The sequence below is a fragment of the Eublepharis macularius genome, chromosome 7 (assembly GCF_028583425.1).
Source record: "Eublepharis macularius isolate TG4126 chromosome 7, MPM_Emac_v1.0, whole genome shotgun sequence".
Taxonomy (NCBI): Eukaryota; Metazoa; Chordata; class Lepidosauria; order Squamata; family Eublepharidae; genus Eublepharis; species Eublepharis macularius.
In genome coordinates, this window is record NC_072796.1 from 35,173,401 (window position 1) to 35,191,904 (window position 18,504).

The 18,504-nt window shown below is 40.7% G+C and overlaps 1 protein-coding gene across 1 annotated transcript; it reads left to right on the forward strand.

Annotated features, from left to right (window-relative positions):
• Window positions 1-285: 285 nt before the first annotated feature.
• LOC129333131 (serpin B10-like) lies at window positions 286-16,433 on the forward strand. The gene is made up of 9 exons (XM_054984563.1): window positions 286-389; window positions 2,411-2,453; window positions 5,642-5,821; window positions 7,974-8,084; window positions 10,081-10,215; window positions 10,883-11,000; window positions 13,199-13,341; window positions 14,203-14,370; window positions 15,031-16,433. Exons 3-9 carry the CDS (start codon window positions 5,654-5,656, stop codon window positions 15,433-15,435), a joined length of 1,248 nt encoding a protein of 415 aa, XP_054840538.1. The 5' UTR covers window positions 286-389; window positions 2,411-2,453; window positions 5,642-5,653; the 3' UTR covers window positions 15,436-16,433.
• The last annotated feature ends 2,071 nt before the right edge of the window (window positions 16,434-18,504 follow it).

Sequence of the window (18,504 nt, forward strand, 5' to 3'; positions counted from 1 at the left end):
GTTTCTTTGAAAGTTGCTGTGAAAGGTTATTGAAAATCCACAAGGTGCATACTTTGAGGATTGAGGAGTGCCACTTGAAAGTTAACAGTACCAGGTCACGTATGATAAAAAGGGCGCAGCTTAGGCAGATACAAATGAGAAGGTGTATACAAGGGGAACGTAGGCTTGCTGCCAGGTTGTTACCTAGCAACAGATAAATAAACATTTTTCCCTGAAAACATTTGCTTCTAAGAAAGTAGAGCTCACACCAGATGATAGCAATCAGAACTGAAAGCTACTGCAAGGAACAGGTTTGACTGAATCTTTGGGATGTAGCTACACCTCAGAACAGCATTCATGTGCACATTGACACAAGATTTTTTGTGTGTGATGGTACTCACTGGTACTGAGTAAGTACCAGCTCCTTTTTTCAAGTCTGGGAGTGGTGGTGGTGGTGGAAATTGGCACCTTATATGCGAGTATTGGCTCCTTTTTTTAAAAAAACTCATTGAACTAAGCTATGACAGTTTTACTACATTAAAAGTAAACTTTGCAAAAGTAAGATCAGGGCTTTTTTTCGGCTGGAATGCGGTGGAACGGAGTTCCGGAACCTCTTGAAAATGGTCACATGGCTGGTGGCCGCGCCATGTGACCATTTTCTCAGAGGGCAACCCATTGAGTTCCACCACCTCTTTTCCCAGAAAAAAAACCCTGAGTAAGATATTATGTACAATTAAATTATGGTACAAATCTTGCATGTTATTCCCTAGTCACTGTTTATTGTTTATCAGTTATCAGGGCAATTCTCTCTGTTTGGCTTCAGCCATCTATAAACAACTGGAAATTGTTCACATAGGCTTTCCCTGATTCTGTGAAAAGTTTTGTCTGTTGATTCCATCTTATGAAGCTGCTAGTAAAGATTCTGGAGAAGGCCATAATTGTGGAAAGGATTCTGCCATCTAGCTGGAAGTCTTTACCTAGCAGAGTCACTGATCAGTGCTGTAACATCTTGTCCACCTTGGAATTCTAATTTTTTTATGGTGTCTCAAACCTTTTTGCACATGCAGGCACGTTTGAAATTCTGACAGAGGTCAGTGGGTGCAACCACAAAATGGCTGCCACAGAAAGTGGAGCCAACTACATGTTAGGGAATAAAGTTATGCATAACTCTGATAGTAGCTCTTCGGCATTTCAGACAGGCTGTTTAATGGGACACCTTTTAAAATTAACATATGGTATAAAAATATTTTCTTGCATACATACAAATTAGTATACATATTGAGCTAGCTAAGAAACTCTTATCTGGTAATATCTGTCTTCATTTTCCAGGAATATAACACGCTTATACAAAAGGAAAAGGAAAAATGCTTATTCTGGCATCTTTTCCACTTTAGATAATCCCTTCTCTCATGAGCCCAGATATTTTCAGCCTGCACTACTTCTTGTAACAATGACAGCTGGTGCTGACAGGTGAGCGAGCATTCATTACACACGTGATGTGTACAGTTAGAGAATTATTCTGGCCAGATTTTGATAGGAATTATTTTGAAAAGTGAATTCAATTTGATATAGTGGTGTTATCATCAACCGCCACCTGAATTATAAAAATATATTCAAACTGGAAAGATTTGATTACTTCAATACAAGTTCTAGTTAGGTGCATCAAGCTTTTCAGCCATGCTTACCTATCATGTTTAGTCAGAAGGAAGCTCATTGTGTTTTTTAATATATCATTCTGTTATTTGTATAGGTAAAATAATTTACAAAATGCCATCACTAGCATTATACCATAAACATCAGAAACTCAAAAAGCCCTACTTGGCCCTACTCACTTTCTAAAAACAGTTGGCAAGAACCAAAAAAGGTGTTGATGGGTGCCATGGCACCCATAGCCCATGGGCACAACCTTGGGGCCCCCTGCAGAATGCAGGCCTGGATGAATTAATTCAGAGTGTGATTTGTATATTTTATATTGTGTGTCTAATGTGTCCCAGAAATATCCCAGAAACCAAAAATGTATCATTCTGTTCATTTATTGACATGTTATCCAGGAAATATTTGTTGTATGAATATGCACATATCGATATGCTTTGAGAGTTTCAGCCTTAACATTTAATAGATACAACGAAAGACAAATTAATGGGATTTCCCACTTTTCAGGGCAAAAGTTGCCTCAGTGCTCTTATTCAAGTACTCAATGATTCACTCTCCAGCAATCCTATGACATAGCAGTTTTGGGCATACAGATATTATGATTTCATTATTACATTCCAGCTAAGTCACACTCTGCTCTGACACTTCAGTCTTTCCATGGAGACATTTCCTTGGGGCAAAAGTATATTGCACCATACATCTCGACAAGCTAAGAAAGTTGCCGTGGGAGTGGTGAGAAATCCTATATAATCAGCCAGCCTTGTTCTTTGATTTACAGGAAGGTGCTAAGAGTGCCTGCGTTTATTGCTGCATTCAACAAGGTATGTAAAATGATAGATTTTCATTTCTTTGTTATGATTTGGGGTTACTGTTACTGTTACTGTACTGAGTGTAATTAATTCCTTAAGAACAGTGATGGCATGGCAGCGTGTTTTAGTGCAACTGATAAAAGGAATAGAAAGATAGTTCACAGTCCAGTCCTATACAGGTATCTAATGCATGGGTTATCTGCCCTGAGTTTAATGCTTTGGAGAAGCAGGTTTTTTTCCTGTTTACCCACAGCATAATATTGCATTTGTGCACCTCCAGGGGTTTCCCCAACTTTTCTCTGAACTTTCTCAAACCTGCTTTGCTGGGATGGTTGCTGTGTGGGTGGCGAAGTTTGTGTTTTCCGGCTCACGTGGCAGCCATTTTCGCCGACTCTGTCCCAATGGCAGCCATTTCCTCCCCTGCCAGTGGTGGGGGAGGACTTTTGATTTTTTTAAAATCAACACTATAATATTATTATATCAATATACTATTGTAATGATAGGTGCAGCAGGTTCTCTGAATTCCCATATTTCAGTTTTTAAAAAGTCTCTAACCCCTTCCCATAGGCAAAAATGCATATCTTTGCAAGGGAAGGGACTAGACACTTACACATACACATATATACACTTATTCGCACTATATTTGTCTTCCTGGTTAAACATTATTCTCCTTGCCTCTGGTTTATCCTTACAACAACAACAACCTTTTATCCTTACAGCAAATTTGATTATGCAGTTTTAAAGTTCTAGCCAATGTGATAGCCAGGGCTCATTTGGAGGTGGAACGCACCAGAACGGCATTCCGGTAGCTCTGAAAAGAAGTCACGTGGGTTTTGGCCCCGCCCACGTGATTCCTTTTCCTCCTGGCTGTCCTCATCTTTAGCAGCAGGCTCTGCTGCTTTATTTTCATTTGTGACTCATGAGAGAGAGGGAAAGAGGGAGAAAGAAAATGAGTGAGTGAGTGCAAGCCAAGTGGGGTTGGGCTCCAAAGGAACATAAGCTGTTTTGAATTCATTTTGCTCTGCTGCTTGCTTTATTTTCATTTGTGACTCATGGGAGAGAGAGAGAGAAAATGAGTGAGTGAGTGCAAGCAAGTAGGGCTGGCTTTCCAGAGGAGGGTAAGCTACTTTGAGTTCATTCTGCTTTAAGGAAATACCTGGAGATTTGGGGGGAAAGGGGCCTGAGGGGTGGGTGGTGCCTTCTGACACACTTCTGGTGATATCAGGGGGTGTGGCATATACTAATGAGATATGCTAATGAGTTCCTGCAGTTCTTTTTCTAGGAAATGACCCCTGGTGATAGCTATGTATCTGCCATGGATCAGAGTACTTGCCAATGGCCCTCTCCTTTAAAACATCTGAAGGAACTTAACACACCTGTACTGCTGATACTAAGCAGTACAGGCCCTGCATGCTACCAAGACTGGAAACTACCTGACAAGTAATCTAGGACATTAAACTGCTACTGAAAGATGATAATGGCCGTTTTCACACGTCTTACTGGCCACGCAAAATCACACAAAACTCCCGGAACAACAGCGTCTTCCTGGCGCAATTTCCCGTCATTACTCTGGTTTGTAGCACGAATTGTGCCACAATCCAGAGTCATGACAGGAAATCGTGCCAGGAAGATGTCATCGTTCTGGGAGTTTTGCGTGATTTTGCACGGCTGGTAAGACGTGAAAACGGCCAATGATTGCTTTGAGATTCTTCTCTGATGGAAATGTTATGCTTTAAACAGTTTCTTGATACAGAAAAGTTCAGTACATATGACTTTTCTCATCATGGAGATATTGTTTCTGGCACGTGGCTGTAAAAGCTGATGTCCAGAGAAAGGCAACAACTCAAATGAAGGCATTTTGGGAAACACAAACCAGAAAACACATAATAATAAGACTAGAACAGGAAAGGAGATTTTAAATAGCTGAGGCTCACCAAAAGTGATATCTTGTAAAATGTAAACAATGTAGTATGTGAGTGGCTCATGTTGCCATTCTAAGCAGAGCTACATTCTTATATGTCTACTGAATTTAACAGGATTAAGAGAGTAACTCAGATTAGAACAGTACTGTAAATTCAGGGAAACTCATATGTTAAGTAGCACAGAGTTAGAGAATAGTTGAGAACATGAAAGGCAAGAATAAACTTGACAGGAAAAGTCCTTGGGAACTGGCAGGTAATCTGTGGAACAATGGTGACAAGAAAACTTTTGTTTTTTGAAGGCAGCCCAGCCCACCAGCACAAGTCCCAGTAAAGAAAAGATTCTTGGGAATTAACTCAAGCAAACACCAGTGTCTGTTGTGCTCTGTGAGGGTGTTCCAGAATCATCACAATTGCATATAAATCATGTTCTTGCTTTGCCTGGCTGGGCAAACGAAGGGTGGAGTATGCCATAGTTTATTAGAAAAGCAAGAAATACATACACAAACACACACAGTGCTTTTTTTCCCTTTAAAATGTGGTTCTGGTACTCTGTAAAGAGGTGCTGCTATTCTGTGCTGGCACGTACCCACTGAAAAAAAACCTCATACATGTGTGTGGGGGGCCCGGCAGACACACACATACACACACACAGAGGTATAAAATGTGGAACTCCAATTTCAACTGAGTAAGAAAAACTTGTGTACTAGGTATCAAAAGTTTGGGAAAGAGAGATCCCCCTTTTATTGCAGGGAAAATATGATTTGCTTGGCTATTTATACCTTCTCATATAATGAAGGAACAATCATATGTGCAATTTTGTCATTGACTAGTTCATATGCCATCAGCTCGGGACACGCACAATACAAGTTCTTGCACATGGGTCTAAAAAACATGTTGATCTCTGAAGACTATAATTTTCTACCCATGTGCTAGAGCACCCAGCATGCATTGTGCAAGTTAAGAGCAGACAGCACATGATTCAGTTAAAGGCCTGGCACTCAAAAACAGTGGATAGCTGAAACCATATTTTAAACATTCTACTGTGGAGTCAATGTGTCATGACAAAGGGCTTTTGGACAGGAAGAGATTTTAAACCACAATGGTAATATCTAATGGCACAAGATGAATAGAGAAAAACAGCACTTTCTGTGGTTCAAGTGATGGATTGTTCTGGAAAGTTTCAGGGTCTGCCTGTATCTGACATTTCCGGTGTGTCTTTGAAATGCACTTATAACAAATGAATGGTCAGTCTGAAATTTCTTTGTCTCTCTCTATTAGATTTGAACAATAATGGAGACGCTGAGTATGGCAAACACAGGGTTTGCCCTTGACCTTTTCAGGCATGTGTGTCAGACTCATAACGACAAGAACCTCTTATTTTCACCTTGGAGTATTTCATCTATTATGGCGGCTGTGTATCTTGGAGCCAGAGGCAGTACTGCAGAGCAGGTAGCAGAGGTAAATTTGAACTGTTAACAATGTAAATGCTTTAAGAAATTCCTCACGCTCTAGTGTGCTGTAATTGTTGATGCCCATTGCCCCCTATAAGGGAGTCTGTATAAAAAATCATCTGTGAGCAGACAGCAGCATTGTTGTTTTTTAATTCCCAAGAGTGAAGCACATGTACCCCGTTCCCCAAGATTAAAACTGGAGGCGCTGGTGCTTGACTCTTACAGAGATTCACTTGTTTTCTCAATCAGCTTTCGGCAGTCCTTCTCTTTGCAGCAATGGAGTAGCCCAGTTAAGCCAGGCTCCCTTGTCTTCTGCCCACCCTTTTGGACAGTAAATCAGAACTAGAGGATGGGACAGAACGAAGTTAAATGGTATGGAGTTTTCCCGCTCTGATAGATTTAGAGATTTGGATGATGGTTTAAACATTTCAAGATGCACCTCAAGTCTCTTGAAGCACACTCATGTGCTCTGGTCATTTGGAACATCATTTGGAATACTGCTGCTCTGAAAAGGTGGACAGAGAGCTGTATACAAAAGAAAAAAGCCTGAAAGTGTTCCTCTTATGTAGATGTCTGGATCATATCTTTTCTTTTCTCGAGTTTGCTCACTGCTTTATCATCATGCAATTTTTTTTACAATCTCCATTAAGCAGATAGGATTGCATATTGGTTATCCCCAAACCTAGAACATAATGTTTCTGCCCCATTTAGAAAACCACTGGAAACCACTTGTGTTGGCCCTCAACAGGCATGCAAGTGAAGAGGAAGGGGCCTGGCTGAGGATGACTTCTAAAGCACAAAGATGCACTTTATATGCCATGTTACCATGTTTTGCATCCTTCCTCCTCATACTTGAAATGCAGAATGGTGTTTGAAATGTCCACACCCACTTTTATTTGGATGCATTTTTCCTCCCACTTTGAAAACAGGTGTGGAGGCTTGGACGGTATTTGCATGTGGCAGATTTTAAACTGTTTATGTTGCTAAATGATATACCTCAGTCTAGGATACCATATAATTAATTCCACCACACCTGTAAACTGTGCTTTGGACTTGTATTTGTCAAAGAGCAACATTCTACCACCCTTCTCTCACCACTACAATAGCAAACTTTTATAGGAATGAAAGGGATTTCAAAAGCAGCTGATATGAAATTTGGAGGAGGGGAGGTGTCTGTCATTTTAAAAAGTCAAAACTTCTTGCGGGTGCATTCTCAAGTAACCTAAAGTAGGTCTTTTTGATTTCATCCATTATTTAGAATCCTCTGCTTTTGAAATACTCTAGGTTGTAACAAGGCCCTTTAAAAGAATGCTAGTGACTGTAGAAAGCTGAATTCTTCTTGGGTGCTTATGCTATACTGGGTAACAGACCTAACTTAATTCAGCAATTCAGTAGCAGGTAAAAAGAAAATAGTAAGAGGCTGGGTGAGGACAATTCTTCATGTAAGGATCCTAGGTCCCCTGGTGAGGATGGGAGATCCCCTGAGCCCTGCCACCACTCACCTGGCCAGCAGGGGGCAAAGGCACAGTCATAGGCCTCCTGGGCACGCTCCTGGAGCAATGCGACAATGTCACTCCCAGGAGTGATGTTATTGCACCACCCCAAGAGCAAAGCATGTGCACAAAGATATCCCAAAAGGTGAGTGCCAGGTCCCCCCACCCCTGCTGGGAGGGTAAGAGAACCTGCCAACCTTAGTCTCCAGGGGGCTACCTTTGTTCCTATATGGTTGAAATATCTTCTTCTCTCCCAGGAAAAGGCAAGAGTTACTGCCATTGTGAATAGTTTCAGCTGGGTAGCCATGTTGGTCTGCTATGGATGAACAAGATTTGAGTCCAGTAGCAACTTAAAGACCCAACAAAGAGCTTCCAGGGTATAAGCTTTCAAGAGCCAAGCTCCCTTCATTAGATACCACTGTGAATGTTTCCTGAGCTGAAGTGGAATTCTGGCAGCAGAGGATAAGCCAGAAACTTATTTGATAAAACACTGGAATGTACTGGCTGTTTCTTATACAGCCATAGTAACAGGAGCCATTCTGACGTACAAGGCATAACCCCTTTGCATGTGGTGTCTGTTTTCAGGTTACTTACATTACTGATGGATTTTGAGATGAGTTGACTGGATAAGCCTAATGAATTTCATTATATCAATTCTAATTGCAGGTGTTTCATTTTAAAGAAGCTGGAAGAACAGGAGCCGGTAGAACAATAAAACATCGAGTATATTCCAAAATGGAGGAGCTTCTGTATAATCCCTGCATTTCTATCCAGAAGGTATCTATTCAAAAAATCAAATGTCTCTAAGATGTATGCTTGCTTGCCTAGTTTTAAAGAAAGTTTGAAAAAGTTGGCATTGCGCTCTTATTTTCAACTTTCGATCTGACTTTTTTACATTAAGCCTACATATTCCAAAGGTCAAGAGTAGTGTGCGTCCTAACTTCTATAAAGTTTTCACGCTAACATTTTAATGTAAAAGCTTCATGTAGAAAAAGCATGCAGAATAAACAAACTCAGAGATGATAAGATGTTGTACTGTCATGTGATGCATTGTCCCGTTTTAGTTCTCAACTGTAAAAATGTATATAGTTGGTCAAATGACATGCCATAAGCAGTCAGAGCCTCTGCCAGTACACATAGTCCCAGAAGTGAGTCCTACATATTTTAAAGACTCTTATACTCTGCAGTACATGTATTCAAGATTGTAGACTCTTGCATGTTCTCTTGATGGATGTCAATCTCTCTATGATCAGTTTAGAATTTCACCAAGTATTCAGTTGAAAATGTGAATAAAAATCATGACATTAAAAATGCCCCATCCCATTAAAAGAACAGGAAAGTCCTAAGCAGACTTACTCCAGTCTAAGCCCACTGATTTCACTGGGCTTAGACTGGAGTAAGTCTGCTTAGGATTTCACTGTAAGTGCTCATCCACGGATTTCAAACAGATCTTAAGCATATCTATCTAGTTATGCCCTTCGGAAATGAAATTAATTTAAGCACTTTTAATTTTCTGCTTCTATGTTGAGTCCATCGTGTTAAACTTTGAGGACTACAGATCTCTGGGAGTGTTTTGGGGGTGGTAATGGTGCATCCAAAGATATATGGTGACATCCAAGGTAATTATACTCCCTAGTTCCAAATAGAGTTTTATTAAAGAGGTTGAGCCAGGCACAGTGGGGCACACCTGTAATCCCTGAAGAGGCTGAAGCTAGAGATGGGCACAAACCAGGGAAAAAAATGAACTATGTGGTTCATGGTTCGTCACGTTACACGAACCACGAACTTTCACAAACCTGCCCTTGTTCACGAATCAGTTCGTTTTGGTTCATGAAAATGTCACTTCCGTGCCAGCAAATCACCACTTCCGGGTCAGCAGAAGGTCTGCAGGAAGTCCATCCCCGGTTGCCTAGGAAAATGATTGATCAGCGCCAGGCTATCTGCAGTGATGAACTGAAAAATGAACCAAACGAACCAGCCTAAAGTTTGTGGCGGTTCATCAGAAATGGGATCTGACGAACCACTGGTTCACGAACCATGAACCAGCCTGGTTCATCATGAATTTCGGTTCGTATTTCAGTTCACGCTCATCTCTAGCTGAGGCCAGTAGATGGCTTGAGCTCAGGAGTTCTGGTCTGCAGTGGCCTACCTCTGCGCAGATTGAGGTCTCCACTAAATTCAGTATCAATCTGGTGATCCAGGGAGCCAAGGAGAGGTGAACAGGCCCAGAGATGGATTAATATTAAAGATATTATGACCTTCCCAAACTGTTCCTCATGATATCAGGAACATTGTTCTCCCCATCTGGCTACTGAAAAAAGCAGGATAGGAAGTTTTCTAACAGGGACATCTATCTGTATGGAACCATCAAGCCTGTAGTTGGTCCCTGGTTGTTCCATGACCATTTACTTGTTGAGTACAAAATAGGGAGTACATGGGCATTTTCACACACATCCTGGGAGATCGCGCAAACTCACAGCATGAAGCATCTTCCTAGCATGATCTGCCTGTACAATCCCCTTTTATGACCTGATGACATCAGAAAAAGTGCCATTAAACGGGATTGTGCCAGGAAATCACACTAGGAAGACGCTTTTATACCATGAGTTTTGCGCGATCTTCTGGGCGCGTGGCTGTGTGAAAACAGCCCATAAGAGGACAGAGGAGAGAGACAACATAAAGCACAGTGCAATACACAGCAATATTATAGACACAATCAATAACTATTATCAGACATAAGTTTCAATTAATGCTGCAATTCTTTTCATTTAAGGCACCACTCAATGCATCAAACAATATCCACTCAGAATTTCAAGAGCTTAGCCAAGAAATCAACCAAACTTCTCGAAACATCCTGCTAAGAAGCATCAATCAACTATACAGTGACAGATCAGCGCCTTTCAAAAATGTAAGTGGAGCTTTTGTTTTATTGTGGAAAATGAAAATCAAATGCATTTGCAGAAAGAGTTCTATGACTTCGTTAGGGATACATGGAATGGATTGGATAATGCTGTTCCAGATCTGTTTTCTGCTGGTTTTGAATTCCAGTGGGTTGAAGCCATGTTGTCTTAAATGTGAGCTCAATCTGCATTTTAAAAAAAACGGCAGAAAAGAAGCTGATATTCCCAAGTAAGCACCTTCATCAGCTCATGTACTAGAATGAAATAGCTTTCATCCTCTTCATGAGTGGCGGTGCTCCAATCCCTTTCATCAATTCATTGTATGTGTTAGGTGTGGTCTAAAGGCAAGCAGATATGCGACAGACTCTTAGAAAACAGAACAGGCTGCACCTGTATGATGAATTGCTCAGTGACAGCCAGGCTGGATCCAAAAGACCCACCTGTTGGTGTCTGGGAGGGGTTGTTAAAAGCTAACTTGCATCCAAGAATGAGCGCTTTAAAGAGTGAATGTTTAACCCTTTTCTCCCATGTATCTTCCACATTCTTCTCCAAAGCTACAGTTAACTATTGCAGGAAAATACACAGGTCCGGGCATCACACACGTATGTTCCTAGAAGAGCCAATCATAGAATGAAATGGAATCAGTTTAACAATGTCAATTGTGTTTCCTTTAAGGAATACTTACAATCAGTCAAGAAATATTACAACATAGAACCGCAAACAGTAAATTTTCAGAAAGCGTCAGATGAAGTCAGAAACGAAATTAATTCCTGGGTGGAACGTCAGACAGAAGGTGAGCTCAAAATGGCTGTTCTGCATTTTAAGTAATCATCCTTATCTAGTTTATTTTCTTGCCTTTTAAAACATTGGTTTGTTCTGTGTTTGAACCATTGATGTAAACATTTGTGCAAAATTCATCCTCCTTTCTTGAAGACCACTGAAATTTCAAACTAATGTCTTGCATAAGAAGCTGCTTTATACTGAGTCAGACCAGGGCTTTTTTTCAGGGGGAACGCGGGGGAACGGAGTTCCGGAACCTCTTGAAAATGGTCACATGGCTGGTGGCCCCACCCCCTGATCTCCAGACAGAGGGGAGTTTAGATTGGCAGCGGCGCTTGGCGGCGCGGAGGGCAATTTAAACTCCCCTCTGTCTGGAGATCAGCGGGTGAGGCCACCAGCCATGTGACCATTTTCTCTGAGGGCAACCCATTGAGTTCCACCACCTCTTTTCACAGAAAAAAAGCCCTGAGTCAGACCATGTTCCACTTAGCTCAGTATTGTCTACTCTGACTGGCAGCAGCTTTCCAGACAAGGGTCATTTTATACTCTGGTTTCTCTCCAGACAAGGGTCATTTCCAGTACCTGCTACCTAAAATTCTTTAACTTGAGATGCAAAAAACTGAACCCTGTGACTATCGGTGTACAAAGAAGGTGCTCTATGACCAAACCACCTCTTGTCTTTACTGATAGCTAGTTTAGAGGATCCTTTGATCTTGCTCAGTTGTGAGTTGACACTCATTTAGATGCCAAAGGGAGTGAAGGTGGAGAAGAGAGCATTGAATTTCCATTATACTGGCCAGCCCTGTGTGTAAAAGCACACATCGGGATCATCACATGAAAAGAAAATTATGAGAACAATGCACCAGCTTAATTCAATAGGACTGGTTTAATGTGTATTCCTCCATAAGTTAATATTGCAAACTGTGATGTTCATACAGCACCATCAATGTATTATGGTACTTTACAAAATAACTACAAAATGAAATGGAAAATGGGCAGAGAGAGGAGGAGGAATTAGCCAGGGTAAATGAAAATGAATACAAAGGCAGTGAAGCATATTTACTGTAGCGATATCATTTCAATTTGAGACATTCCCTTATATTTAACAGTGTTAAGGAACTGGTAATTTGTTAACTTGGCCTAAGATCACATGACCTTCGTTGCCTCCAGAACAAGGCTTAGAGATTGGTGTACAAGCTGTTTGAGTTGCTGTTCGCATTGAAGTTGTTTTAAATACAAAATAGGGCAACCAAGATGATTAGGGGATTGGAGCTCCTTTCCTATGAGGAAAGACTGAAAAGTCCAGAACTTTTCAGTTTAGAAAAGGAACAACTAAGGGCAGACATGATAGAAGTTTATAAAATTACATGCAGGATAGAGTGGACGGAGATAACTCTTTTCCTCTGCTCACAAAATGCTAGAGGGCAAGATGGGCAGGAGATTCATGACAGACAAAAGGAAATTCTTCTTTACACAACAAGTGATTAAATGTGGAATTCGCTGTCAGAGGATGTAGTGATCACAACAGGCATAGACAGCTTTAAAAGGGGGATTAGTGCGGCACCTCAGAGGACTCAAGGTCCATCGACTGTCAAACTAATTGTTGTTTTTTTGTTTTCATGTTTTTAAGCTCTATTTTTACCCATTTTAATTATTTGTTTCAATTTCATTTTAATGGTTTTATCATGTGGTTTTAGTATGCATGTTTTAATTTGTTAGCTGCCTTGGTGTCTCTTCAGCCTACCTCACAGAGTTGTTGTAAGGATAATATGGAGAAGAGGAGAATGATGTAAGATACTTTGGTCCCTGTTGGGGAGAAAAGCAGGTATAAATGAAGTAAATAAATTAATAAATATTACGAGGTCAGAAAAAGGGATATACATTTTGTTACATAATTTTTTTAAAAAATTACCAGTTTTGAAGAAACAAGTGAAAACAGGGACAGATTATGCAGATGTTCATGGAGAGAGTTCCAGTTATGGCAAGAGAAAAGGAAATCTTTAGACAGCTGAGAGAAGTAAGTTCAAAGAATGAAGATCTGTTGGGAAAAGGAAGTCTGAGATAGACAGGACAAGACTACAGAGTTCTTAAAACTAAGAACACTTTTCTCAAAACTGATAATCCCCAAACTTATTGCTATTTTTTAAATAAATGCAATGAAAAAAAAGCTGAAGAAACATATGATGACAAGTTTTCCCTCTCCCTGAAAAGGTAAAATACAGAATCTATTGAATGAGGGATCCCTAGATTCACTTACCCAACTGGTCCTGGTGAATGCACTATACTTCAGAGGAAATTGGTCAAAGACATTTAAGAAGGAAGCCACAACAGAACAGCCTTTCAGACTGAACAAGGTACAGAATTGTATAATATTGAACTAACAAATGGCAGGAAGTTCCTTCCAATCCACCATAGTCAGTTAGTATGTCTCTGATGATACAGAATGGTTTTGCTAATAGAGAATATAAACAAGGTACCTCCCCCAGTGTGTGTGTGCATGATGACACTGGCCGTCGTCACACGGCCATAAATTTAGCGCCGAACTAGCGCCATCTGCCGCTGAATTCTCACCTTATTCCGGCTCTCTTGCGATTTCGCCATTCTCCCCAATTCACGCTTTGTGACTCTTTATGTCATCTTTATCCACTTCCATGTGAATGCCCTGGATCGACTATGAACTCTTTGCAACACCAAAACGCTCACTCTCCCTGATCATCTGTCTCACCTAACACTGATTCTCCTGCCCTACACTCCCACCTGCCCCAGCGCGACCCACAACTAAGCCTCAAAGTATTTTTTTTTTTAAAAAGTCAGCCTTATAGCACTATAACGCTATAGCGCTATTCTGCCATGGGTGGGAAACCTCTGCTACCTATCATGGTTGGCTTTTGGGTTGGCCCAGCACAACATTATAATAGAAGAGTGATATAACACAATATGCGGGGAAAATTTTTTTTTAAGGGGGTGGGATTTTTAGGGCCCCGTTTCTGGAGGCACTTTGACTGACAGTTGAATTGCGCTTTTCCCTTTTAATGTGACTGACTGAAAGTGCAAGCAGTCGTCAAAAGATGGGAGAATCCATTCTAATAACGATAACAGAAGAAACGATTTCTAGTGCAAAACTGACGAAATAAGGGCCCGTGTGATGACGGCCACTTTGTTCTCCTTGAGATTTAACATTCTTTATATTAACTGATATGTTCATCATTTTACAGAGTACGAGTAAGGTTGTAAAGATGATGTTCCAGCATGGTAAATTTAACTGGAACTACATAAAAGAAGTCCAGACTCATATTCTTGAACTCCCATATGTAAATAATGACCTCAGTATGTTTATACTACTCCCAGATGACATCAGTGATGACAGTACTGGCTTGGAAATGGTAAGAAAAAGAAAGTTAGTTATGAAAAGTGAATTATGTTTTTGGTTTAGAGCTCAGCTGTTCAAAGGATTTCACTTTCTTCTAGTAACTGGACAGTATGGAAAGAAATATGCAGATTTGTCTATTTAAATTGAAACTGGCCCTTGGTATTTTTGAACCAGGAAAAAGATTTTCAAACAGGCATCACGTCATGTGAGGTTATACAAAATTAGGAGGACAATTTATTTCTAGCCATCAAAAACTCAAAAGAAAACTAAGAAGAAAAACTAATCCAGTAAGTTTTAGAGTATTCGTTGAATAGTGCATATTCAGTTATAGTTGGGCAATGTTTCTACAACAGACATGGATGCATGCACATCTATAGATGTGACAATGGAAGCTGCGAATGACTGGCCTAGGATTGCAGTTTTCATATTGATGATGATGATGATGATGATGATCAATTTATATACCTCTTCATGATCATTAGGAGAGTGTAAATTTTTACTGTAACAGACAAAAATAGCTGACTTGGACCTGGGGGTACAAAATACATGTTCTGAGTTAAGCAGATCATGCTTAACTCAGAACATATATTTTAGACTAGTGTCTAAAGCTGAATATAGTTTCTACTGACCAGCTGTCTGATTTCTCGATCTCTCTCTCTTTAAATAACTGTAGTTAGAAAAAACATTGACGTCCGAGACTTTCTCTAAGTGGACAAGCCCAGAAGAAATGGAGGAAACTGAAGTACGAGTTTATCTTCCTAGGATCGAATTAGAAGACAGCTATGAGTTAAAGTCCACTTTGAGCCACATGGGGGTAACAGATGCCTTCAACACAGGCCAAAGCAACTTCAGTGGAATGTCTGACCAAAACAACCTGGTTCTCTCTCAAGTTTTCCACAAGTGCTTTGTTGACATCAATGAAGAGGGTACAGAAGCCGCAGCTTCAAGTGTTGCTGATATAGCCAGCCGAAGTGAAGGGGATGCAGTTTTGTTTGCAGCAGAACACCCTTTCCTCTTCTTCATCAGGCACAACAAAACCAAAAGCATCCTTTTCATGGGCAAGTTCTGCTCACCCTAAATCGTTTGCAGCTACATTAGCAAATAGGAAGGATCTTGCCACAGCAGGAAGACACCCCAGGCACAGTCATCCACACTCTGTCTCAACAGAAGGGATATTCTTCACACTTTCCTGTGTGTTTGAGGAACAGGAGAATATAGAAATATATGCATATGCCTGTTACTGATATGCTCACCAAAAGGTCAGCTTCCTTTTTCAGAGATCAACAAAACCCACAGGGGATGACCTAGAGTTTTTGCAGGGCAACTTTTCCTACTCTGCAGCTCTGTCAATTACACCATTTAGGACCAATATAAACTAGACTATTCAGCAATGGAACAACCTTTTTTTTGAAAAAAATTAAAAATTAGTCATCCAAGAAAATTGGTTAAGTTACCCCAGTATGCTACTAACCCAGAGCCAAACTACAAGTGACACCTGACACAGGTTGGACACTTGTCAGCTTCCCTCAAGTTTTGGTGGGAAATGTAGGCAGCTTGGCGGAATGTTGGACAAGTGACAGTTGAAAAGTCCATTGGACAGCAGTCGGAGAGTGAAGCTGCGAGACCAGGACGCCTACATTTCCCATCAAAACTTGAGGGAAGCTGACAAGTGTCCAACCTGTGTCAGGCGTCACTTCTAGCTTGGCTCCCAGTGTGCTATGCCTGGTGTTGGTTTATTATAGTTACATTGTGTAAACTGTTTGCTGCAGGCTTCAACAGACAAATATTGTACGAGAGAGCAAAGAATATATATGAAATTCTCATTTTTTTTAAAGACTCCTCGTGAGTTTGCTAAAATGTAGGATTTGTTTGCTTTTTGTTTTATCTATGCTGGTTTATGTTATGTATAGTGCTGTCTTTATTTATTACACTGCTGACTTGAAATTTAGTATAGGCTTGTTAATCGGAACAAGTTTTTTTTTAAATAATAGTACTCCTTTGTTAAGAAGATTTATTTATTTTATTCCTTTAAATATTTGAAGTCTACACGCCTTGGGATTTTGTTGAGTAGTTGTATGCAAATCCATCCTAAATAAATAAATAAAACTAACTTGTACCTTGTCTGTGGTGTTTGAAGTCCTATTTATTCAGGCTCTGCAGTGGCTTTATGTGCTTTGTACATCTTGTTGCAAGAACGAAGCCTAAGGAAAAAAATGTTGGTGGCACTGCATCTTACTATAAAGTGACAGCATTTTCAGACCATTTTCATGTTGAGGTACTGAAACTAAACCAATATAGGCAAAAAGGCAAAGGTACAAGACAGATAATATGTATTGGATAATAACAGGTAAAAAAAATATTTATCCAATCCTGATAGATATTTATAGTCCAATCCCTACACATTTCACATTAGTTTCATCAGAGGATCCAATAATATTATCTCTTGTATCTTTCTCATTCAACTAGAGCCTTGGGAAAGGGCTTGTGGAACAAAAAAGAAAAAAACTTTGTCTGGCTTAACCTTTACTAGGGTGGGAATTACAATTCAACATCAGCAGTTGTGGAAAAAACAGGGTCAACCTGCACATTTCCTGACACAATGCAAATCCATTCGAAAGGCTGGGCTTTTATAAAATGTGGTGATGTTCTCTGCAAAGTCCTTTCACACAACAGACACTCACTCTTCTAGCTATGGGTTATCTGAGATATTTACAAGCAACTTTAAATACTAGTGGCAGAATCCAGAGAGACCCACAAAGAAAGAAAAATGCTGTTTGTACAGTTCTGCATGTTGAGAAGCCCTATTGCAAAAGTTATGTATGCGAGTAGCCATGGATGGAACAGCTTCTGGAGGTTCTCTTGATGCAGCTTGATTTTCTTGGGTGAGTTGAATAAGGCTCTTCTTGGGTGAGTTGAATAAGGCTCTTCTTGGGTGAGTTGAATAAGGAGCTGCTACTGATGTGGAAGCCTGTTTTCCCAAGTGGAAGAGGAACTCTGTTTCACAGCTCACTTTTATTGGGGTCCTCTCTGTCCATCAGCAGGTGCCAGCTATGCCACATTTATCTAATATAGTTTTTGGCCTGCTCTTCTTACAAGGAGTTCATGGCAGGATACGTGGTTCACCCTTCTGCATTTTATCCCCACAACAAAACTGTGAGGTACATCAGCCTAGGAGAAAGTGACTGGCTTAAGAATACTAAGGAAGAGCCATGGGTAGAGTAATTACCATATATAAATCGAATGTTATTATTATTTATTTATTATAACTCCTTTATCTGCAGATCATCCCAGGTTAAATCTGTGGCATTTCCCGTTAAAAGGATCAGGTAGGAGGTGATATGAAAGACCTCTACCTGAGACTCTGGGGAACCACTTGCTAATAATAGCAGGTAACACTGACTAGATATGAGCACGAGCATAAAAAAAACCGAACATGGCGTTCATTGTTTGTTGCCATCCATGCACAATGAACAACAAACATTGATGAACATGATCCTGTTCACGAACATGTTCATTGTTCGTTGTTGGTGGGGGCCAGCAGGCTCTCCTCCAGTCATCAAGATCCCTACCGCACCACTCCCAGAAACCTTACCTGAGCAGGCAGCAGGAAATGTACCAATAATTCATAATAGCTTGGCCCTAGAACCTGGCAGCAGCCCTGGAACCTGAAGGGGTTCCCTATCCCCATCCTACCACACACAAAGAAAATTCAAGCTCCAATGCACTCGCCCTGTCTCTCTAACAGCAGCTGTCTCTCCCTGAAAGTCAGAGCTGGGAGCCCCCCTCCCCCCTGGTCTTTTCCTCTTGTAACAAATTTGGAGCTCCCGTCCACACTTGGAAGGAAGACGTGCCTATCAAGCTAAATTGAGCTTAGATTGGGGTTTCCAGGGCAACAGCAGGAGTTCAGACAGAGGTCAGACAATCCTTGCCTGAGTTGCCATGGGAATTGATTGCAGGTGCTAGACTGGCTTGACTAACAGCAATGGACAGCAATGAATGAGGCTTGCAACGACCACCCGTTCATTTAGAATGGGGCTCCACGAACAGCTTGTTCACGAACAGCAGATTGGGCTGTTTGTGGGGTTTTTTTAGTTTGTATTGCTGTTCGTGCCCATCTCTAATACTGACCTTGACAGACCAATTATCT

Excerpts from the sequence above, each read along its gene's own strand:
- LOC129333131 (XM_054984563.1), top strand. The coding sequence starts at position 5,654 with ATGGAGACGCTGAGTATGGCAAACACAGGGTTTGCCCTTGACCTTTTC. Across the intron at positions 13,342-14,202 it reads AGCCTTTCAGACTGAACAAG|AGTACGAGTAAGGTTGTAAA; the intron begins GTACAGAATTGT and ends ATCATTTTACAG. Across the intron at positions 14,371-15,030 it reads ACAGTACTGGCTTGGAAATG|TTAGAAAAAACATTGACGTC; the intron begins GTAAGAAAAAGA and ends AAATAACTGTAG.